The sequence below is a fragment of the Phoca vitulina genome, unplaced genomic scaffold, assembly GCF_004348235.1.
Source record: "Phoca vitulina isolate PV1807 unplaced genomic scaffold, GSC_HSeal_1.0 scaffold17, whole genome shotgun sequence".
In the NCBI taxonomy this organism is placed as follows: Eukaryota; Metazoa; Chordata; class Mammalia; order Carnivora; family Phocidae; genus Phoca; species Phoca vitulina.
In genome coordinates this window covers 24,571,887-24,596,095 of record NW_022589720.1, presented here as the reverse complement: position 1 = coordinate 24,596,095, position 24,209 = coordinate 24,571,887, and the positions used below count along the sequence as shown (strand labels likewise).

Sequence of the window (24,209 nt, the reverse complement as noted above, 5' to 3'; positions counted from 1 at the left end):
AACATGTCTCCCTTATGCTATGCTCACAAGTGTAGCTACTACCACCTGTCACCATGCAGTGGTATCACAGTGTCATTGACTGTATTCCCTATGCTGTGCCTTTTATTTCTGTGATTTCTTCATTCCATAGGATATTGATTTTTGATCATTGTGTTAATGTGGAAGATAAGACTGAGTGATTTTTAGTAGCAGGGAAGTGTATGTTCCCTAGGAGAGTGTCAGCTATCATGAATTCCTATGGGGGGGGTCATGATTTATTTTGTCATATCAAAAGGGCATAGACGAACAGTTCTTATGTTTCTCAGTGTTGGCAAAGTGCATTTTCCTGAGGATTGTGTTAGCCATAAATGTCGTATGTGATTCAGAACACCATTGCCAGCATTGGAAATCTTGTTTTTAAATGTTTGTTAAATTGAAGGAGATGGCACCTTGCTGTTACAAATCCTTGATTATTTGTGAGGTCGTATGTCTCTTTGGTATGGCTTTTAATGTAGTTCTTCATATTGATCCTTTCTTTTTCAAAGGGAGATTCTACTGTTGTTGGAACAAGTAGGCTGCGTGACTTATACGACAAATTTGAGGAAGAGCTGGGGAGTAGGCAAGAAAAGGCCAAAGCTGCTAGACCTCCGTGGGAGCCTCCCAAGACGAAGCTAGATGAAGATTTGGGTGAGTGAGAAGTTACTAGACCAAGACCCTGTGCTCTTGTTATTGCTTAAACCTCAACTTTGGGGATGTGTTCTTGAGAGTCCCACATTGAAATTTCCTCTCTTTCATTTTATTTTCCTTAATTATGGCCAGCAAAATACGTAGCAGTGGAACTTTCTCTTTTTTTTATCTTACTTTTCCTCAGTTACATTCAGCAGAATCCATAAGAGATCTCATTTGCAGGGCATGTTAGCAGTTGTGTCCCTTGTAGAACTGTCCAGTCTGAGAATCAGAAGGGACCATAGTCCAGCCTCCCCGCCACAAGCAGGAGCATGTTAAACCTAACCCTGTGCCTTGTGCCTCTCATGGGCAGGCATTCCCCGTGGCCCTCTCCACTGCCAGGGCTCTCCTGCTTTGATGAGGAAACGCTAGCGCTAAGCCAGCTCTGATTGAAGGTTTCTCTCAACTCACACGGATACTTTCCATAACTTTCTCATATGGTGGTCTATTTTTTCATGTGTATTCTGAGGTTCCAAGTAGATGCTAAGATCTTTGAGGATACAAACTGCTTTTTACCACTTTGCGGTCTTAGCCCCTAACAGAAAGCCGTTCACAGATGAGGCCTTCACTGTGCCTTTCCCGTATTCTCTGGCTCTCATCTGCCCACCTTCAGTATGTTTCCCAGCTGAGAGGCAGTGTCCATGGTGGGCAAAAGCACTGATGGAACCAGCTGGCCTGGGTTCAAATCCCTGCTCTACCACTTGGTATGTGACCTTGGACAAGTGATTTAATCTTTCTGTGCCTTACTTTTCTCATCTGTAAAAGAAGGAAGACAATAGCATTTATCTTACGCAGTACACTCAAAAATCCAACTATGTAAGGGTTGAGTTTTATTACTGTGCTATACTACGTTAATTTCTTGTAGGATCAACCTAAGTTCTAGGTCTGTTTTTTAAAATTGTGGTAAAGTACACGTAACATATAATGTACCATTTAACCATTTTTTAAGTATACAGTTCAGTAGTGTTGAGACCATTTACATTGTTGTTTAGTCTCCGGAACTCTCTTGATTTTGCTCAACTGAAATTCTGTACCCATTAAACAACTCCCCAATCCCTCTTCCCACTAGCCTCTGGCAACCACCATTCTTTCTCTTTCTATGAATTTGAGCTCTCTAGTACCTCCTAGAAGTAGAATCACACAGTATTTGTCTTTTTGTGACTGGCTTACATCACTTAGCAAAACTCTCAGTTTTTATCTAGTCACTTCCAAGGACTAAAATCTTCTTTTGCTACTATGGAGAGAAAAAAATCTAAAATCTTCAGTCTGGAAATCAGAGCCTTCAGTCTGGCATTCATGACACCCAAACTCCTTACCTCCTGGTATTCTTTTGTGGGCCTTTACCCTAGCCAGACTGCCTGTGCTCTTCCCTCCATGCTTTGGTCTGAGGGCCCCCTTTGCATTCCTTTCCTCTCAGCCCCTCATCAGCCTAGCTCTGCCCCATCCGTTTGTCTGGATCACATGCACCCCTTCCAGGAGATCTCAGGGACCCTCTGGGTCAGGGTGGACTCGCCCTTTTTTGAATTACTGCACCTTCTTAAACGTGAGACTCCACACTGCTACTGTAGCATTGTTCATTAGGTCTTTCTCTAAAACTCTCTGTTTTCATTGCTTCTGTAACTAGATTGTGACTTAGCACCACGGGCTGTATTATTTTCATGGTATTGCCTAGCAGAGTGCTTGGTGTGGAGTAGGCACCCAAATGTTTGCTGAAAGAATAAACAATTGGGAATTTCTTCATCTTCTCTGTTTTCCCCCTGACCTCTATTAGAGAGTTCCAGTGAATCCGAATGTGAGTCTGATGAGGACAGCACCTGTTCGAGCAGCTCAGACTCTGAAGTTTTTGATGTCATTGCAGAAATCAAACGTAAAAAGGCCCACCCTGACCGGCTGCATGATGAACTTTGGTACAATGACCCAGGCCAGGTGCGCATGTTTTTATGTTGTGTTCTTGCTATGAAGGTTGCAGACCCATACATCACATTTATGACTCCAGGCTCAGAAGATGCATGTTGGCTGGTATGAAAACTGAATTTTACTCGCAGCGTTGTGTGTCATTCCTTGGAGCTTATTTCTCTTCAGCTTCAGAGTTCAGCACCAAAGCATAAGCAGCAGCGCCACTGTCTCCTGAATCATGTTTGACGATGTTTGTAAATTCTGTGTTAGGGAGCAGGGTAACGGTGTTGCCTCATTAAACTTGCAGTAAACGGAAGGAGACAAATGGCAGGCTGAGGGAGAGAGCACTTGTAGGTCTTTTTAAAAGCAATTCATCTGGAAGGTATCTTGCAGTGATTAGTAAACAATGTCTTAAGTCCTGTAAGACTTCATATTTCTTAGTTGGTAATAGTCACAATTCCTTGTAAGTTCTGTTCCTTGTTAAGCATTTTTGAGCTAATGATGTCATAACTGGACATAATCATTTTTATTTTTACTTACTATTTTATTATGAAGTAACAATACCAAATAGTATGTTTATAAAAGATTTGTATTTTATAAATATACAATACATATAAAAATAGTATCTTTAATTTACATGAAGTTATTAAGCATAATAAAACATATACCTATCAAAAGATAATGTAAAATGCAGACTTTATAAATAAATGCATACCATTCTATATTAATTTGAATGCTCTTCTGGTTCTTGGTAGATGACAGCTATCTGAATGGTTTCTTTCTTTAAAGGAAGAATTAATATAGGCGGAATGCCTGACAGAAATGTATTTTGTGGTACTTTTTGCTCTCTTGGAATTGAGCAGAAATGTTTATTTATTTATTTATTTATTTTTAATAGCTTTTATTTATTTATTTGACAGAGAGAGACACAGCGGGAGAGGGAACACAAGCAGGGGGAGTGGGAGAGGGAGAAGCAGGCCTCCCGCAGAGTGGGGAGCCCGATGTGGGGCTCGATCCCAGGAGTCTGGGATCATGACCTGAGCCGAAGGCAGACGCTTAATGACTGAGCCACCCAGGTGCCCCGAGCAGAAATGTTTAAAAATGTGAAGCACTTTGAAACTTACTTTATGTTATTAACTGTGCATATGATCTCTTTAAACAGCTTTAGTGAGTTATAATTCACATACTATGCAATTTACACACTTAAAGTGTACAATTCAATTTTTTTTTTTTAGTGTAGTCACAAGATTTAACAACCATCATCACAATTTAATTTTAGAGCATTTTTGTTTCCCTAAAAGAAGTCCTGTGTCCATTAGTTGTCACACCCTTTTCCCCATATGTGGTCTTAACACTCTGTTGTTCTATCAAGAAGCCTATTCCTTGGTTTCTATGCGTTCTTTCTCTTTCTTCCTTCCTTCCTTCCTTTCTTTCTTTCTTTCTTTCTTTTTTTCTTTCTTTCTTTCTTTCTCTATTTGAGAGAGAGAGAGAGAATGAGCTGGGAGAGGGGCAGAGGGAGAAGCGGGCTCCCCGCTGAGCAGGGAATCCAATGTGGGGCTTGATCCCAGCACCCTGACATCATGACCTGAGCTGAAGGCAGATGCTTAACCGACTGAGCCACCCAGGCGCCCTTGTACATTCTTATTTTTATTAGAGATTTACAAAGGCCTTCTTTGTAGTCTCACCCTTCTGTTTTCTATGTTTGGTTTGTGTCCTCTGTACATTTGAGCCTTGTAAAGGGCTGATCTGCCCTGGGGCCAAGACCCTGGTAAAAGGCAGGAATGTAGGATGTCTGTGTGCTTCTCTGGAAATCAGTGAGCATGAAGTGATTTCTCCACTGACTAGCATTAGGAGTGGTGGTGTGACTTTTGAGTGAAGCCCATCGCAACTCGGTTTACCAACTGTTACTTTGGATAATAATGTGATTTTTTTAGGTAGCGATGTTATTCCTCTACTGTGCTACCTGAGGCTTTAGATTTCCCAAAAGGATAAACAAAGTTATCATTTTTCACTTTAATATTTCTTTTTGAAGTTTTATTGAGACATTTTCATTGGATGCGAGTTACAAATCCCTAGAACTTTAAGGAAACGTGTGTGTTACATGTTATGTGTCCTATACCTACATATATATATTTTTAATAAATACAAAGAAAGTGAGAAATGGAACTCTGCTTCTCCATTCTCCGAATTGATGCTCTGGTCTCTGTTTTGATTCAGTATTACCATTTGTGTTGAATAAACTCATGAAACTGGCTTTTAAGGCCCTTTATGATTTTGACCTCAGTTCTGCGTCTTTGGTCTTCTTGCTCGCATAAATGATCCACTCTGTTTCGATGGGTCTCATGTCCCTGGAGCATAACGTAGGCTTTCTTCCTTCCCTTTTTTTCCTCATGTAGAATAGCCATCTTCTTTTCCTGTCCTGTTCTACCCTTCACATTTCGTTTCTTTAAAGCCAGTGGTATGGTATCACCACATGGACTCTTACCCTTTTTCTTTAAATTACTGAGTATATCATATGTATGTTATTTCTCCTGTCTAGAGTAAATATTTCTTGAATACATGGACTCTGAGTTATTTGTCACCCTCCTTCCCCCCTAATGCTTAGCAGTCATCTTTCTATCCAAGAGGCATTCAGGAATTATTCACTCATTTTATCATGGGGGTAGAGTTCATGGCAGTAAAATGAATTCAGGTGAAAAAGCAGACATTGACTCACCTGATAAGCATTGAGTTTCTCTGCTTCTAGTAGCATTTTTTTCCCCCTCTGCTTTAGATACCTTTAGGTTTTTCTTTTGGAAACATTTAATCTGCAGGTCACCTTCAAAACATTCTCTGTGTTCCTTCAGGATATAAAATGTGCTTTTCTTTTGTGAAAGAGTCATATTTCCTGAAATAAGAAATGCGAGAAACACGCTGAAATAGTGGTAGGAGAAGACGGGGGCAAACAATGCCCTGACATTGATATTTTCTGCTTGGCTGCACAAATAACTCGGGAATCTAGCGTTGTCATATGGTTTCCCTTTATCAGACAATATAGACAGTCTGCAGCTTTATTGGTTTTGGAACATCTGTTTAATCTTCTAACCGTGACAGCCTCTTCAGAGCTCCCGTACTCATGACATTAAAACCCACAGAGTTTCCGAGGCCTCATTGTGCATGGTGTGGATTTTCCCCCCAATAAAAAAGAATTACATTCTGTTTCTGACAGATGAATGATGGGCCACTCTGCAAATGCAGCGCCAAAGCAAGACGCACAGGAATCAGGCACAGCATTTATCCCGGAGAAGAGGTAACTCGTTATTATATTTGTAAGTGCTGAGGAGCCAGAAGTAGACAGATGCTGTTGCTGTTCTTTTCCCATAAATGAAATAATACCATTGAAATAGTCTTTTTATCCTCCCTAAAAGTCTCCGTTACTGATAATTGGAGAAGAAAAGTACTTGGGTTTTGGGGGATGGAGTGGGAAATGTTATAAAGGAAACTTTAAAAAGTTTTGGAAGATTCATTGTATAAAACAGGCAAGATGTATTTGAGGGGTTTTTGCTGTTGTTACTTTAAATGTCTTAAAACTGCACACATGGTAATTTTTTCATGCTTTTATTGTAAATGGTTATGAATGACCTTGGAAGAATGATCTTCCTAAGCTGCTGTAAGGCACATGTTCTCTTTCCCTAGGGGTATATAGGTATATAAGGGTACGCTGTTGCCTTTGTTAGTCTGGTCCCCACTAAACTGTGAGTGGCGCACGGACTATTTGACCTGTGTACCCCATCCCCTGGTTCATCAAGGACACTCCAAATATGTTTGACTGAATGACTTGAATACTTTATATCATAGTTATATATAACTGCTCCTTTTCAATTATTTTCCTTCATTTTCCCCTTGCCATCTTTTATTTTTATGTTATTAATCCCAGATTATCACTTAGTGATCCAGCACATTATGTTTAAACATAGTATGTGTAAATCCTTAATTTTTCTGTAAGACTTGTTTGAGACCATAACAATAATGGGAATAAAGACTCTGTGGCAGTGATGGATATTTTTAACTACTTCCTTGCTTTTACCTCATTTGTCTTTGAGTGTCAGCAAGTGTAGCAAGGAACTGTGCGAGAGGATCTGTACCTTGAGTGTCCACACCTGTGCCTCAGGTGGGGCTCTCTGAAAGCAGGTGCTGCAGTAGAGTTTGCGGTACGAGATGTTTCATAGGATTAGGCAAGAAGAGAGTGGAGGCAGAATTGAGCAGAGGGAGAAGTCCCCCTGTGGTGGGTCTCATAAAGCTGGAGTTATTGGAATTGTCTTGCACAGGCTGGCATAGCCTTCACACCCTCTTTGCCCTCTGTCCCCAGAGCGGGCTGCCTGGGCAGGGCATGATCTTGGGGAAGGGGGCTCTGTAGCAGAGGCTGACCCTGGAGGAGCCGGTGGCTGTGGGCTGTCTTGCTCTCTCCACAGCTGGGCAGCAGGCCCTTCCTTGAAGGAAGATCTGGGTGGATGGCTGTGCTGGCCGAGGACTGGTGGGAGGCAAGCCCACACTCAGAGTACATGTTTATTCCTGTGAGCAAACTTCTGGCCCTTTCAAGATGGATGGGGCCTATGTAGCCAACTACCTGCTAAGTGGCAGGTTGGTCTCCTGGTTGATCTCCTCAAGGAATGGAGCCATTTTGGGGGCCCATCATTGGTCACTGTAGATGGCCTGTTGGAGGTTCGGTTTTGGCAGTTGGCGTAGGCAGCTTAGCCTTGGTAAGTCAGGTCCGTGCTGTTGGGCTCATGTGAAGTAGCCTGTGCCACTGTGGCCACTTCATTCATGTGCCCAGACTGTCAGCTCTGCGTAGCTGATGACTGAGGCTGGCTGACGCCATCTGGCTGAGTCACTTTGTCATTGGGGTGGTTTAGTGCCTCTTCCGTGGAGGGTGTGGTGTGTGTTCTCCACCCACATGCGATACAGAGATTGTCGCATTCACTCCCACTTATTACCCACACGTCTACCCCAAGACCTTTTTTTTTTTTTAATTTTTAAAAAATTTTTAAGTACTCTCTGTACCCACTGTGGGGCTCGAACTCACAGCCCCACGATCAAGAGTCACATGCTCCACCAACTGAGCCAGCCAGGCGCCCCTACCCCAAGACATTCTTATCCCTGATCTTCCAATCTTTTTCCTTCTAGGCCTCTGACCAGCTGGCATAGCCACTTGCTTCTGCCATGAGTCCGTCTATATTCTAACCTCAGGCTGCTTCTCTTTCCACACAAAGTGGATGACCAGGTACATTGCCTGAAACTGCTCACTGGAAAGACTTGCCCTCGTCGCTGTCTTTCAGATTCCTCCCTGAATGCGGCTGCAGCACAGTCTGTCGTGGGCGTGCTCCCCCAGCCCTGACTGACTCGTTTGCAAACCAAGCTTGGGCGCGTCCCTCTGCTTTCACCCTTCTGTCCTTGGTCATCAGCCGAGGGCGGGTGCCGGGCGCCAGTGCTGGGCCACCCGCTCCTGCAGCTTTTTTGTGCCTCCTACTGCGCCTGTGCGCCTGGCTCTGGGTGTACAGGCTCCATCTCATGATGGATTGTCGCTGGTCCCCTCCAGACTTCTGCCTGTGCGGGACGACAGAACCCAGCTTGGGACGGGCAGTTCAGCCACATGCCTCTTTCTTTCCCTTGGCCAGGCCTTCCATGTCGCCCAGGGCCCAGTCGCACACTGGTGGTGTTTCAGAGGCATATAATTCTTCACGGTAGGCAGCATGGCTTTGCCCCAGAGCAGCAGATACAAGCATTGTGATTCTCCCAGTGGCCACAGACCCCCCTCAGCATCTTTTCCCACCAGCGATGTAGAATTTGCTGCATTATGTGGCCCCGACAGCAGGGCTGCTCGCACCACAGCTTGGAAGCACTGGCGCCTTTCTCATGGGGCCACACTCAGAGCTGGCAGCCTTCTGCACCTCTCTAGGAATGGCCCGGAACAGCACCCCTGGGTGGGGATTATACTGTCTCCCGAAGAGGCCTGCCTGCTGCTGTTGAGCTTGCGTCTTCGTTGTAAGAGGTGGAAGATGCAGTGATTTGTCTATTATTGTGGACTGATGTCTTGGCACTCAGATCCCTGGCTCTTAAAAATGGTGTGGCTGTGGTAGGCCCCTGAATCTTCGCAAGGTGTTTCTCTCACCCTCTGGAGCATGCGGGCTTTGCCGAGGCCTTTAGTTTGATAAACATCATGTCACAGATGCAGTGGAGCACGATAATGTTCTGCAGTATGTCCAGAAGGTCGAGAGCTCCTTGGACTGTTGGGACAGAGAGTGGGAGAGTTAACACAGCCTGGCAGCAGAACTGTAAATGTTGTCTTTTCTCTGTGAATGAACACAGAATGTGAACCATTTCTTATCCTCATTCTGATTGGGATGGAAAAGAACACATTCAGCAAATCGGTTGCTGTCCACTTTGAACCCGAGGTCATATTAATCTGCCCTGAACTGTAGCATCTGGCGCAGCTGGGGCAGTCAAAGCTACTCCTTGGTTGAGCTTGTGGTAGTCTGTAGTTATCCTGCAGGATCCATTTGTTTTTTTGTTTTATTTTTCCCCCTGGAAGCCAGATTGGTGAATTAAAGATACGATAAAGACTGTCACCCCTGTGTCTTTTGGATCCTTAAGGATGGCACTAATCTACGCCATCCCCCCAGAGAGATTCTGGTTTTGATGCCTGTGTTGGGGATGGTGGTAATTTTGGGGGCTTCTGCTTGACCTTTTCCAGCATGATGGCTCTTACTCCACAGAACAAGGACCCAGTGTGGGACGGTGCCATCTGCCAATTTTGTCAATTCCAATGAAACATTTCAGGGACCAGGGGAAATGCCCACTGGGCAGATCTGTGGACTCAGGGGACCTGGACCTGCGGTAAACCAGACCTTGACTGAGATTCCTTTTTTTTTTTTTTTACCTTGGCTTCGTATCACCCACTCTAATGTGTACTGAGGTGATGTATCCAGTCCCCTCTGAGTATCAGTGTTGATTCAGATGCTATGTCCAATACTCCTTGAACATTCTTGGTTCCCCTTTCCCCAGTGTACAGTTTTTTGGGTAAATGGCCATAGGCCCCTTTGGGGAAGGACAGGGTTGTCATGACCATTTTTGCTTGCAGTGGTGTTGTAGGGCCCTTCCTACTATAGGTCTGGAACTGGGAAAGGGATCATGACTGTTCATTGGAGCAACCTACCTCCAGCCCCGTGGTTAACCATTCTTGATTTCTTCTGTTGGTACAAACCAAGTATTACTATTGTCAGCTACTCAGTTATTTTATCTAAGGATACTGTGTTCTATGAACTACTTCCATGACTTTTTGTGGGCCAGACCCCTTTAGTTGCCACTTTGATCTTGCTGGTTATGATGATACTGTGAGACCCGGCTTCTAACAATTAGCCCCACCATCTTGCCTCCCTTGTTTCAGAGTCCTGTCATCCCCATGCTGTGAGCAAGCTCTGCTCTGTGACCACCTCTCTTACAGTCAGCCCTGGCCTGCAGAGGAGGCCACCACTGATCTTCCTAGTGAGGCTGGTGTCCCTTCCCCAGCACATTCCTTTTGGCCCCTAGTTGATGGCCTTTGGCATGTCCTCTGGGGCTCCCCATGAAATAAGATAATCTGGTGTATTTTTCAGTCACAGATATTATATCCATTCTAACGTGCCTACTTCCTGACTCTTTGAATTACTTCCTTTTCTGTCATGGCAGTTTTGGTATTTTAACCACACTTATCGTGGGCCATTGCTTTTTCATGCTTTTAGGAGACATCCTAGTAGGGAATTCCTGGCATCTGGTGTCCCTGAATCCTGAATGCTCGCAAGTCAGTAAACCCTTCCCTAACCACTTTTGTGTTCTGGCCCTTTTGGTCAAGCCCTCTCAGCATCCAGTCTTGTGCAGACTCCTGCTGCTGGCACATGCTGGCTAGTTCTTGCACTTCCTTTGGGATGTAATCTCCCCTCGCAGCACCTCCCCAGCTGGGTTATGCTGTGAAGTGACCCTAACTATAGGTCTCTTGGCCAGGAGGGGAGACTGATTGGGGGGAGGCAGCGTTGCCTTGCAGGGTCTTCCATTGCCTTCGGACACAGGTGAGTGATTGCTCTTAATAGACAGGGTTGGGCCACCTCGGAGGAGATGGAAGGTTTCGAGGGGTCTGGGGGGTTAAAACCTGTATGTCCTCATCTCAGGTTTCCAAGTCTCGTCCCTTGGCATAACAGATCTACCCTGGTTGGCTGTTAATTGTCTCTAAGGTCCACCCATCTCTGACCCTGGGTTTGGTCTTGGCAATGCAGGGGACAGCTTCCCTGTGTGCCTCCAACAGTCCGTCTGGCTTTCAGTTGCCTCCCCCCCATTACATTTCTGTGGAGCAAGGGTTCTCCAGGTATCAGCTTCACCTGGGAACTCCTTAGGAGCCAGGTTCTCAGCCTGCCTCATCTGCTGAATCAGAAATCCTGGGGGTGGGGAGCAAGCAATCTGAGATATTTAGCAAGCCATCCAGTGACTTCAAGGCACACTAAAGTTTGAGAGACATGGTAGAGCATCAGTGGTGCTTAGCAATAGCCATCTACCCCGTTATCCCGATAGCATGCATTCTCTCATAGTCTTAAATACCTGGTACACTGCACCTGCTTCCACTGGTACACCCTCCCAATTCACCATCTTTGAAAGTTTTCAGTTGGTCTGCCATCTGGTGCCAGGGACTCTAGCTACCACCATGATGGGGTCCTCATTGCCAGTGGGTGGTAAGTGATTTCAGCTCCAGAATCCTATCTTACCTCCAGCTTTCTTGGATCATTCCTGGAGCTACACACTGGATTCTCCGGAAGCAGATGCTAAGATGAAGTTTGGGTGCCTGATGTTTCTTAGGGAACTTCACCTGTGAGAGGAGGAATGTGTAAGCAGGATTGGACAGAGGGATCAGTTGAACTATGAGTCAGCCCCGGTGATCCAAGGAAGGAGAGCAAAAAAATCATATCAGTTTCTGTTTTCCTTTTCTCATCTTGAGCTCCATGCATATTCTATTCTGCCACCTCTCATGTGTCCTTCATTTCTGGTCCCTTCTATTTTTACTGAGCACATTTAATGATCCTTTCACTGTTTTTTCCCCCCTATCAAAACCTGCTATTATTTTTGAGATCCCCCCCCCTTTTTTTTAGCATATTGGGAGTTTAGCCAAAGGTCAAGTATTGTGTTATGTTACAATAAAAGGAAGATAGTCCTAGAAATTAAGATCTAGAAAGATCTTCATGTTGTCTGAACCCCTTGTATTGCATGCACATGAGGAGATTGGTTGAATCCTGGTGACCAGCCTGTTCTTTTTTATTCATGTAGTTAATGGTACTGTTCTTCTTACCAACCTGTGAAGGAACACACGTAAAAACTCTTTTTGTCAGATGCGGATCTAGAAACAGTCTGTTTTTAAATAAAAATATTTTGCTACTTTACTTTTATACTCACTTTTGTTTTTCCCCCTCAGGCCATCAAGCCCTGTCGTCCCATGACCAACAATGCTGGCAGACTTTTCCACTATCGAATTACAGTCTCCCCTCCTACAAACTTTTTGGTAAGTTCCTAACAAAGTTAGATTTCATTTCATTTATTTTATTTTGTTTATTTTCAAATTTCATTTATTTTAAAATGTAAATGGGTTGGATATGTACAAATAGGTTTAAATGTGAATAGTCTCAATGCTGATTCAGTTTCTAAATTTTCTTTAAAAAAATTTTATGTTGATAAAACTGGCCTTTATCATAATGACTTTTCTGTTGCTTCCTCTCATTATACTACTTTCTGTACCTTTTTTCAGTTATGTTTTCAGTTCCTCATAGTAGCCACATTCATAATAGCCATGACTTTTGGAGCTATTCATTGGAACTGTGGAGTCAGAAGAATGTGTAGAACACTTTCTCATCTCTTAAAAATTAGTGAATAACTCATATATTATATCTAGTGACCCAATCAAGAAGGTCTATTTATTTATGACAATAATAATAATACGTAATATTTGTTGACTATGGTACCAGGCACCACTCTGAGTGTTTCACATGTATTAACTTATTTCTCACAACAAACGGATGAAGGAGAATTATTATCCCCACTATCCAGATGGGGCAGTGATCTCTGTTTTACAGATGAGGTTAAGTAACTTGCTTAAGATCATTCAGGTAGTAAGTGGCAGAGTGGGGATTTAAACCTGGACAGTGTGACTGGGTGTGCATGGCTGTCTGCTATTCCACTATGCTCTGTTGGCTTCCATAGTGCAAAGTTATTAATTTTATTACCTCTGTCATCAAGAGATTTCAATTTCAAAATTAGGTTATTAGTAATTATATATTTTAACAACTTTATCAAGATGTTCATATACCATAAAATTCACCCATTTAAAGTGTATATTTTATGATATAATTCTTTTCACAGAATTGTGAAACCATTACCACAATCTAATTTTATTTTTTTATTTTTATTTTTTTAATTTATTCATTTGAGACAGAGAGATACAGAGAGAGAGAGAGACAGAGTAGGAGCAGTGGGGAGAGGCAGAGGGAGAGGGAGAAGCAGACTCCCCGCTGAGCAGGGAGCCTGATGCGGGGCTTGATCCCAGGACCTGGAGATCATGACCTGAGCCGAAGGCAGATGCTTAATGACTGAGCCACCCAGGCGCCCCCACAATCTAATTTTAGAACATTTTCATCATCCATCCTCAAAAGAAACCCTGTACTTATTAGCAGTCAGTTCTTTCATATCCCTCAGCCTTCAACAACTAAGATACTTTCTGTCTCTATCATTAGCCTGTTTAGATATTTCATGTGAATGGGATCGTAGAACGTAGAAAATGTGATCTTTTTCGCCTGTTTCACTCAGCATAATGTTTTTAAGATTCATCCATGTTGTAACATAGTAACTTTATTCCTTTTTTTTTTTTTTTTAAAGATTTTATTTGTCAGAGAGAGAGCACAAAGCAGGGGGAGCGGCAGGCAGAGGGAGAGCCAGCCTTCCCCACTAAGCAGGGAGCCCAGTGCAGGACTCGATCCCAGGACCCCGGGATCATGACCTGAGCTGAAGGTAGATGCTTAACTGACTGAGCCACCCAGGCGCCCCAAACTTTCTTCCTTTTTATGGACAAATAATATTCCCTTGTGCGGGCATACTATATTTATCCATTTATTGAGTTGATGAACATTTGGGTAGTCCCCACTTTTGGGGCTCTTATGAATAATGCTGCTGTGAACGTTTGTGTAGAAGTTTCTGTGTTGATGTGTGTCATCATTTCTCTTGGGTATAAACCTAGGCCTGGAGTTGCTGGATCGTGTGGTAACTCTGTGTTTAATATTTTGAGGAACTACCAAACTGTTTTCCAAAGTGGCCGTACCTTATTACTTTGTTTAAATTATTACATTATTTTTAATTTACACCAGCTTTATTTAGAGTTATTCAAATAGAAAGTAACAGTAGTATTGGCAAAACAACCAATGTACGTGTGGGTATTCGTTAGCATCCTCCTCTGGTTCTTTGTGTGTGTTTAAAAGAATAATGTTCAATACCTGTGTTAAAAACCGTGTTTTTCAGGGCCTGTGGGTGGCTCAGTTGGTTAAGCATCTGCCTTCGGCTCAGGTCATGATCCCGGAGTTCCGGGATCAAGCCCCGAGTCAGGCTCCCTGCTCAGCAGGGAGTCTGCTTCTCCCTTTCCCTCTGCCCCTCCCCCTGCTCATGCTCTCTCTCTGTCTCTCTCTCTCTCCCTCACTCTCTGAAATAAATAAAATCTTTTAAAAAAAGTGTGTTTTAGGTTACCAATCTTGATAATTAGTTCCATATTTAGCATCTAGGATTAAAAATGGTGGTCTATAAGAATAGCATAAGGAAGAGAATTTGTACGCGTGGATTAACTAACATTTGTATATTTTAACTACATATTCAATTTTCAGATAATTAAGATTTTTGACATTATGTGGGAATTGATTTGTTGCCATATGTGGTGGGGTGGCTTCTTGGAGGTCCTTGGAATGGAGCTGGGAGGGGTTGAGCCTCTGGCACCCTGAGGCCTTTCAGGGCCTTCCAGGCTGTTGCTAATCTTGACTCTTGTGATGCTGAGTCTTTTTCCACTTTGAGCTTTGAGTTGACTGTGCTATTATCTTGTTCTTGTTAGGACTTTCGTTAGTTCAGGAATACAGTTCAGAAAGAGTAGATCTGGTAGTATTGTGGGATTAAATAAAACAGTTTCCTAGAGAATGAAGCCATATAGCCTTTTTTCCCTTTATGATACCCATAATAAACATTCCTGATGGTCTCAATATGTAAATATTACTGAAGCCAGAGAATTCCACCTAAAATTAAACTTTTATATAAAGTTCTCCCTGGTTGTTTAGAAGAATGTTCATGGAGCCCATGGAGTCCATCCATTTCTCCTGTTGGTACCTTTGTGTTCTCATGGATTTCTGTACATGCAAATCATGTTCTTAAATTCATGCTTTGTATTTCTGTTTGCTTTTAGACTGACAGGCCAACTGTTATAGAATATGATGATCATGAGTATATCTTTGAAGGATTTTCTATGTTTGCCCATGCCCCCCTGACCAATGTAAGTATGTGCTAATTGGCTGGCTTTCTCCTTTTCCTGTACTCTCTTCCTTCCCTTAATTCTTTATTTCTAAAAGTCAAAATAAATTTCTTTTCTTCTGACTTGTAAGTAACATTTACTTTGCATCCCCTGTGCATGAGCTGCAGGAAGTCTGTGGCGGCGTGTGTCAGGTGGGGGTGTGACATCTGTGCTAATGAGTCACAGGTTTGGTCCACATTAAATGGTGTAAGTAAACATGTGTTAGAATAACATTTTGAGAGTGTGAAAGATGGAAAAAGAAGGATAAACTGTGGAATAATGTGTCAAAGCTATTTTGGGCTGGGTGTCCTTCAAAAGAAAGTTGGAAAGTTTTAAGAACAGCTATTATCTAGTGTCTAAGCAATAGGAAAAGAAAGAGAGCTGTGTTCGGGACACCTGGAGCCTGCATTAACTTCCTACATTTTTCTGCTTTCGAATCCCAGGACTATGTCTTCTTTAAGAGATTTTGTCTGACATAGAGATCTGTGATATTTTTTACAGGTATTAAGGTTGCTTTGTTTGGTAATTGGTTCAAATGGAAATTCTGTTATCTGTGAGTCAAAATCTTGCTGTCTCAAAGCTAACAGTCTTGGGAATTGTCTTACTTATTCTGTATTATAGTTGGACATAGAGTAGAATTTGTTGGCTGCTCAGACCATAGCAGTATACTTTACCCAGTCCAGATGCTGTTAGAGAACTTACGAAATTACAGCTGTGGTGTATCTACATCAAAGTACAGTGTTCTTTAATCCTTTCTGAGTTGGTTATTAAGACATTACATCCGCAGTTTAAAAAGTTATTTAAGGGCGCCTGGGTGGCTCAGTTGGTTAAGCGACTGCCTTCGGCTCAGGTCATGATCCTGGAGTCCCTGGATCGAGTCCCGCATCAGGCTCCCTGCTCGGCAGGGGGTCTGCTTCTCCCTCTGACCCTAACCCCTCTCATGCTCTCTGTCTCTCATTCTCTCTCTCAAATAAATAAATAAAATCTTTAAGAAAAAAAAAAAAAGTTATTTAAGTGCTGTTTACTCAGAACGTGAAATTCTGTTCCATTGGAGAGTAAAGAATAAAATTTTTGCCTGACCTTGTTCCTTTCTGTCGTTCTTTCTTTCTTTATAAGTAGACATGATTCTATAGTAGTGGTACTAATTTAAAACAAATTGTTTTCCTAATGGAATTTTCCTTATTCCACAATATATTTTATCCTAGAGAATTTTCTTTGGAAAGTGATGACATTCTATATATAAAAATAAAATCATTCGATAATACATATTACCTCCACCTCCAGTGTGGACTGTAATATAGAAAAGAGCGTAATATTGGACTGTTCTTTTTTTGAGATATAATTGACATAAACCATCATATTAATTCCAGGTGTACCGTGTAATAATGAGTCAACATTTGTACATATGCAAAATGATCACCACAGTAAGCCTAGTAACATCCAGCACCACACATAGCTACAGAATTTTATATTGGACCATTCTTAACAGTCTTTATGAAAAGGCACTAAGAGGTTTTGAGTTTTGATGGTTTCTTCACTTTTTTTTTTTAAATGTCTCAGGCACGCAAACCCTTTGTTACACCGAAACCTCATAGTCTCAGGGTGGAAAAGGCCATTGGAGGTCCTCTAGTCTAGCTCCTCCCACATAATGCATTTCTCTCTTTTTTTCCTCAGTCGGCTTGCAAATATAAATAATTTAGTTACCATGAAAATATTTAAAATTATCTCTTATTTCCTTGGAGGTAATGTAGATAGATCTCATTTAACTTTTAGGATCACCTTAATCAAAGGAGGAAAGCAGTGTGGCTTCAGAGAGACCAGGGTTTAAACATTAGTGAATTCCACTTATTCGCTGTGTGATTTGACCTTTCACCTCAGCCTATGATTTGATCTTTATAATCCTTGATTTTCTCATCTCTAAGATAGAGGGATTATAGCAATCTTACTGGTTTTTGTAAAAAATAAATGAGATGCCACGTGAAAAGTGTCGTGGTTTTTGGCATACATGTTGGCATTTCTTATTTTGGATAAGATGTCAGACAGACCTGGGTTTGTGTCTTCTAATTCTTTTTTTTTTTTTTAACCAATTCTTAATATTTATGTGACCTTGGAGGAGTGATTCTTTGAGCTTTATTTAAAGCCTGTCAGCACAAGGTTTGGCACTGAGAGGCTGCTAATGCTCAGTTAATTGCAGTTGTTACTGTTATAAAATCAAAGATAGAACTGAAAATTGCTGGCTTCAGCATATATTTTATATAAATACTCAAATTCTTCAAATTTGAGAACTTCACTCTGTAATGAGAAGATAAGCCTCATCATTTATGTTAGAGATGTTGATAAAATAAATCGAGTTTTAAGCTGAATGTTGTACAGTTCATAGGGATTAGATCCATCAAAGGCCTCTTGAATTTGAAATAGCCTCCCAGAAAAAGAATTATTAAATCGCTTTACTGATCTGATTCATTTTCTTGCTAGAGAGAGCATATCAGTAAGAAGGGCATGCAAATGATGGTAATGTTAGAATCTCAACCAATCTAGTTCTGACAAGTTTTCTTAAGATCTTCTTCAACTGAAGTGGATTGAAAGCCTTGTTGGCTAAGTATAGAGCATTTGGGAGCATTTTATCCTTTTATATAGCACATCTGCTATTACTTAGAATACCTGATGTTATTAAGGACTTTGACAACATAACTAAAGTTATAAAGATACATGTATTAGATGCATAATGTCTTATCCTGTCCTCAAAAGCGCAAGAAAACCCCTGCTTTTAGATGGCTTTCCATTTCCAGTGGCCTCACTGCCCTGGATTTAGCCATTCAGCATCTGGAAGTAATAGAGTTAGAATGTAGAAGTTTGGGAGGGTTTTTTGTTTCTTTACAGTAGGATGAAATAAGAGTTAATAAGAGTTAATGTCAGTCTTCAAACAAGTTTTAAGAAATGGTAGTCATTTATATTATTTGACCATTGACCCTTCAATAAATTGAGCTTGCCATATGTAGAAAAAATGACAAGTTCTCTTTGAGTCTTAGAGAGAGATAAAAGTGAATAGAAAAGAAGATCTTGCTTTCCCAGATTTGTGTATCTCAGAAGGGCTCTGGTGGTATGGATGTGAGCCCAAAAGAAAATAAAGTATATGTAAGAGAAGAGCTCAAAGAAAGAATCCCAAAAAGGGATTTTAGTTGAAATGATATGGGGAAAGGACTGTTCTTGCATAAATCATCTAGCAGAATTGCTTTTGTGTGTCGTAGAAGGAATAACTTTTGCTCTTTCTTTGCCTGCCTCTTGACTTCCCAAGGGCTGGTCCTTTTTTCTTCTGGGTGCTCTCTTCTGAGTAATACAGTCTCACCCACAGGTTTTCCTTTTGTGCATCTTCTGATCCCCACCAAATTGATATTTATAGCTATGACATGGTTCCATGCCCCACACTCACATTTCATATTGCCTTCTGGACATACCCACGTTGATATCCCCTCAAGTACCTCACCCTCAACCTATGCAAAACTGAACTTATCCTCTTCCTCGCATATTGAATTTGAGGTACTTGGGGGACACCCTATGAATTTCTTTGTATTAATGCCATTGTGATTTATCTTGTCATTAGGCCAGAAATCTAGAAATTTTTCTCTCTTCTTTCTTGTCTTTCACTTCCACATCAGAATGGTCATTGTATATTTCAGTAACATCTCCCATGTTTAAAATTTGCCCCTTGCTTCCAGTCTTCTCTTCATTTGGCTCCTGGTCTATTTCATCAGACTCCAGTCTGGTCTTCTGGTCTCTTGCCTTGCAATGCATAAGGCATATGCATAAGGGAATGCATAAACCATTCCCACAATGTTTACAGAACAGCCCATTCAAAATGTAAACTATGATAGTCTCTCACTTAAAGTACTTGGGTGACTTTGCATTGCTGTAAGGACAAGCCCTTAATCCTTAACGTGGTTTATATGGTCTGCATTACATAGTTCATACTTTTCCTGTCTTAGAATCTCCTTGCTTCTCTCTCTCCATGTATTTCACTCCTGAACAGCTAAAAGGCTTGGTCTTCCCTCAGCTCCCTACTCTCTGTCTTGCTAGAAACTAAACGCCTATTTTTTCCCAATTTAATTCTGGAAAATTTCTCCCCATCTTTGAAGACTCAACTCAAATGTTACCTTCTCTTTGGTTCTTTTGTACTTTATACTTTGTTGTTTGCTTTATTTGTTTTAATTGTACTTACTACATTATATACATTATATTTTATTTATACTTGCTTACATGCCTGTCTTCCTCTTTAGATCCTTACCTTTTAAAAAAGATAGAGGGGCGCCTGGGTGGCTCAGTTGTTAAGTGTCTGCCTTCGGCTCAGGTCATGATCCCAGGATCCTGGGATCGAGCCCCGCATCTGGCTCCCTGCTCAGCGGGAAGCCTGCTTCTCCCTCTCCCGCTCCCCCTGCTTGTGTTCCCTCTCTTGCTGTTTCTCTCTCTGTCAAATAAATAAATAAAATCTTTAAAAAAAAAAAAAAAAAATAAATAAATAAAAAAGGTAGAGGCTGTGGCTTATTTTAGAATCACTACGGACCTAACACAGGTTGTTAGCAAAGGATGGGTATTTAAAAGTATGAATAATATACAAATTTGGAATTCTCAAATATTTTTAAATGATTATAAGAATAAAGAACTTAAAAATAATCGTGGCCTTAGTATATCACTTCACTTCGTTTAGAACTCATTATTAAAAGTTTGAAAATGGATTTCTTATTAAAGTTAATTATAAATTTCACTCAAATTAGCCACTATCCTTAAAAGAAAAAAAAAGCACCAAAGAACTGAACTTCATTTCTGAGAAAAAGATTTCCAGTAGATGGCATTATAAGACTATTTTTGGTTTTCTTGCCATTCTTTTTTTTTTGCTGGTAGAATTAAAGTTTGTTTCTTTCTGATTGCTGTGATTTGTAAAAATGATTACATCTATAAAATCATCTTATGGACAGATAGAACGGCCAGAAAAGCCTACTTAACACATCTCTAGGCTATTCTTTTCCCTAGGTTGTCCGCTAAGCCACGTCAGTGACCTCACACTTTCCCTCTCATTCCTTCCTTCATTGAAAAATACACTTACGGAAAACCTATTATGTGTAGACACTAGGCTAGTAGTCTGATGACCAAACAAGATAGATGTGGATTTATTTCATCTGGGCCTTCCTTCATTTCCACACAGACCCTGAGTGTCAGAACAGGTAATGAGAGGTGTATACTCTGGTGGCTCAGAGCTGTGGTCTAGAGCAAGATTTTCCTTTACCAGCTACCTTAGGCAAGGTACCTGATGCCTCTGCCTTAGTTTCCTCCTCTATACGATGGGGATAGTAATTATGCCTATCTTACGGGTGTGGTTTCGCGAGTGACCATACGTGAAGCAGCACAACAGTGCCTGGCTCGGTAAGTGTTAGCTATTATTACTGTTATTACCATAGTTGCTTTTGCTCCGGAGCCGGATGGGCGGCCTGAGTTGTGTGCACTTCAGTGACTTACGAATCTATAACTGGTGGGTTGGCATCCTGCTATCACTAATATAGTTGAAGAGCTAAAGATTCTGAAAGATTTTAAAAACCTGAGAAAAAGAAATGTTTAATTGTGATTTTATCAGTACTTTAGAGGTGATATGTTTGGTTTTAGTGGGTTCTTATGTTTGTGTTGCTGCTGCTAATGCAGTTAATTAAGCACCAGCATTATGCAGGTTTCCTGGAGAGGCCGGACTAGCTGGGTTCTTGCCATTAAAATCCTGCAGTTGTGGTCAAAGCTTCGTGTACAGTACTGTTAGCAGCTTGGATTCAGGTGAAACCTTCTCATTTGGTTCATGGCAAATACGCATGCACTGGAAGCCTGCAGGAGGGTACTGCAGAACTGAACTTCTCATTCTTGTTGTTGCAGATTCCACTGTGTAAAGTAATCAGGTTCAACATAGACTACACAATTCATTTCATTGAGGAGATGATGCCTGAGGTAAGAAGAAAGATTATTTAATAGCCCGATGTAGTTTGCTCTTTTTGCTTATTTCACACTTAAATCTTTAAACCGTTAAACTTGGCCAGCTCTGGCTATTTGCCATAGGAATTCCCCCAAAGAATGGTGTTCGCTGTTGAAAGGGTCACTGAGCTGTAGCTCTAGGAGCAAGGTTAAAACTTGGGTCATTTTTCAACTTCTGTTGACCTATTTTTGAACTTATTTCTCCTCGTGTTGCATCTGCTGATAGTAACATTACATCTATTTCCAGTTTGTTTTGGATGGGGGACAGGTTCTGGTTACTGGTCGTTATCAGAGGGGAAATTAGAACAGTGAAACCGAATCTGATAACTGTTGGAATAATCTTATTCATTATCTCCAATGACAAGATCAATGCTTGGTTCATTTTTCTTCCCATATATTTACATATTTTTCCTAATTGTTTTTCATTGCGGATGCTCAGCAGCAGATTTATCTAAATATATGCAAGAGGTTTAAAATTCCAAAGCAAGATTAATGTGAATCTCAGAATGATTCATTGCCTGATCTTGAATTTAGTGGTGTCAACAAATCACACTAAGAAATAACTAGACAGCAAACAAGCTTATGCACTTAACATTTGTTGAGTTGGGGTCGATTTCCTGAGCCCCTGGCTCTTCTGGCAAACCTTGTTTAACAGTGAAGCCCTGTCGTGGAGCACTGAGGGGGATTGATGAGCATGACACACAGGCTTAGTTTGCACCTGTTTCATTCTGAGCAAGTCCTGGTAATTCTACCTGTCTTTCAAAAAGAATTAAAGAGAAAGGGCCGCCCCTTCATTCCCCAGCTTAGAAGGGCTTTTTTGCTTCCTTTTGATTTTTAAGGTCATAAGCCTTCATTTGCTATTGTAAAAGTTGATGACTTCTGGCGTGATCTCACCCAGGGTGATTTATGAACCCTGAGCAAGACAAGTAGGAGGAAGAATTATGAGACAAGTCTCACTTATAAATATATCATCTGTTAAGCTTGTTTACAGGAGAAATTTTGGTACAAAGTTTTGTAGTTTTTCTTAGCCCTCTATTTGCCTTCATTAAGAATTTGAACTTTTTGGCACAAAAGACCTCTTTTTATGGTAACTGTAATGGTGATTCTGCATGTGTGCGAAGGGTGGGGGTGAGCAGGGGTGGGGTGGGGGGACAAACCTATTAGGGCCCGCCAGTGTGTGTATGTGTAGTTTGAATTAACAAAGTCCCCAGGAAATTCTGATTCTGAGATTTAATTGGCTAGAAAAATATAATGGGATTTTAATTTTTAAATTTCACATCATTTTATTTGTATGTTTGCAAGGACTGAGTTTACATTTTTGTAGGAATCCTAATGGCATTATTGCCTACTTCATTTATGTCTGAAGCCAATGAACTGTTGGACAGTGGCCAAACATTTTAGGAAATTACATGGTTTCAGTATAGTTTTAATGCACACTTTTAAAGACACTTGACTAGGACAAGTGAAACCTTCAGTCAGTATACATTTACAGTATTATAGTAATTTGATTTTGGTTTATTTTTCAGAATTTTTGTGTAAAAGGACTTGAACTCTTTTCATTATTCCTGTTCAGAGATATTTTGGAATTGTATGACTGGAATCTTAAAGGTAAATAACAAGATTTAAAGAGAAGTGTAATGCTTGTAGAAGAATGTTGTAGTATATATAAAAACTTCTAACAATGGGGAGACAGTTGAAATTCCCTTTATTTTTTAAATACTCAAGGAAAAGTATATTATTCATAGGAACACTTAGTATCATTTGACGTGAATAAGACCTTATAGGTCTTATTTTAAATTTGGATAAAATTTGACAGTGTTCATTACCTAAGATTACCATTATCCATTACCTAACTGATACCTAAGAAGATGGTATCAGTTACTATGAGTAACTACCTTGATTTATGTACATTAGGGAAAATCTCAATAGTTAATATTTTAAATCTATTGAACTTTACTGTAATAAACTTATTCCAAGATGACAGTTTATTAAAATTTCAGGGGCGCCTGGGTGGCTCAGTCGTTAAGCATCTGCCTTCGGCTCAGGTCATGATCCCAGGGTCCTGGGATAGAGTCCTGCATCGGGCTCCTGGCTCAGCGGGGAGCCTGCTTCTCCCTCTCCCACTCCCCCTGCTTGTGTTCCCTCTCTCGCTGTGTCTCTCTCTGTCAGATAAATAAATAAAATCTTAAAAAAAAAACAAAAAACAAAACTTCAGTTAGCCTTCAAAACACACATACACACTTTGAGCTATATCAGTTCAAAACTTGGTTCTTAGATAATTGTTCATTCCTTTGGAAGTGTTAGTATTCCAGCAGACATTGACTTACTTATTTTTAAAACAGTGTATTGATGAATGGCTTTTCAAACCAAGTTTTTAATAGTATTTGTTTTTTTCCCCCCCAGTGGTGTTGATTAAAATAGAAAAGGATTAAAACACAAGCATATTATATCATGCAGTAGTTCAACTATAACAAAAATCTTTATATTTTTGGACTTCTAGAAATAGTTTTACTGCATATGTCATGTACGTGGTATATCCTTGGGGCCTTTATTCTCCTCTGACTTTGGGTAGTCCCCTCACTGCAGTCTTCATTGGATGTTTGTGGCAGTTATCACATGATTGAACTGTTGGGGAGAAGGAGGGGCGGTGTTTTTTATGTCCCTACTTCTCCAGTGGTGTTTCTTTGTGGTTATCATAAATCTTAGGAATTAAGCCACAGTGTTTGTTTTCTGAGGCTGTTTTATTTATTTTTTCTTTCCTTTTCACTTGTTTGCTTTAGGCCCTTTGTTTGAAGACAGTCCTCCCTGCTGCCCAAGATTTCATTTCATGCCACGTTTTGTGAGATTTCTTCCAGGTAAATCTTTTGGCTTGTCAGTGACCTGGTGAGATAGTACATCTGAAAATAAGCCTGCCGTTCTCTTTTTAATCTGTAGAGACAACTTCCCACCTCAGACACTGTTAATTATCTAATTCTCAGGTCAGGGATGAAATGTAAAATTATACACTCTGATTTGTACC

The 24,209-nt window shown here is 41.0% G+C and overlaps 1 protein-coding gene across 7 annotated transcripts in view; it reads left to right on the top strand.

Moving 5' to 3' along the window:
• DROSHA (drosha ribonuclease III) overlaps nt 1-24,209 on the top strand; it is a 119,889-nt gene that overhangs the window by 16,692 nt on the left and 78,988 nt on the right. For all 7 annotated transcript variants that reach the window (XM_032415128.1, XM_032415122.1, XM_032415124.1 and 4 more), the window contains 8 exons: nt 525-666; nt 2,477-2,631; nt 5,810-5,890; nt 12,071-12,157; nt 15,083-15,169; nt 21,095-21,166; nt 22,717-22,798; nt 23,971-24,045. In XM_032415128.1, coding sequence (XP_032271019.1) covers nt 525-666; nt 2,477-2,631; nt 5,810-5,890; nt 12,071-12,157; nt 15,083-15,169; nt 21,095-21,166; nt 22,717-22,798; nt 23,971-24,045 — 781 coding nt within the window. The remainder of the gene's footprint in view (nt 1-524; nt 667-2,476; nt 2,632-5,809; nt 5,891-12,070; nt 12,158-15,082; nt 15,170-21,094; nt 21,167-22,716; nt 22,799-23,970; nt 24,046-24,209) is intronic.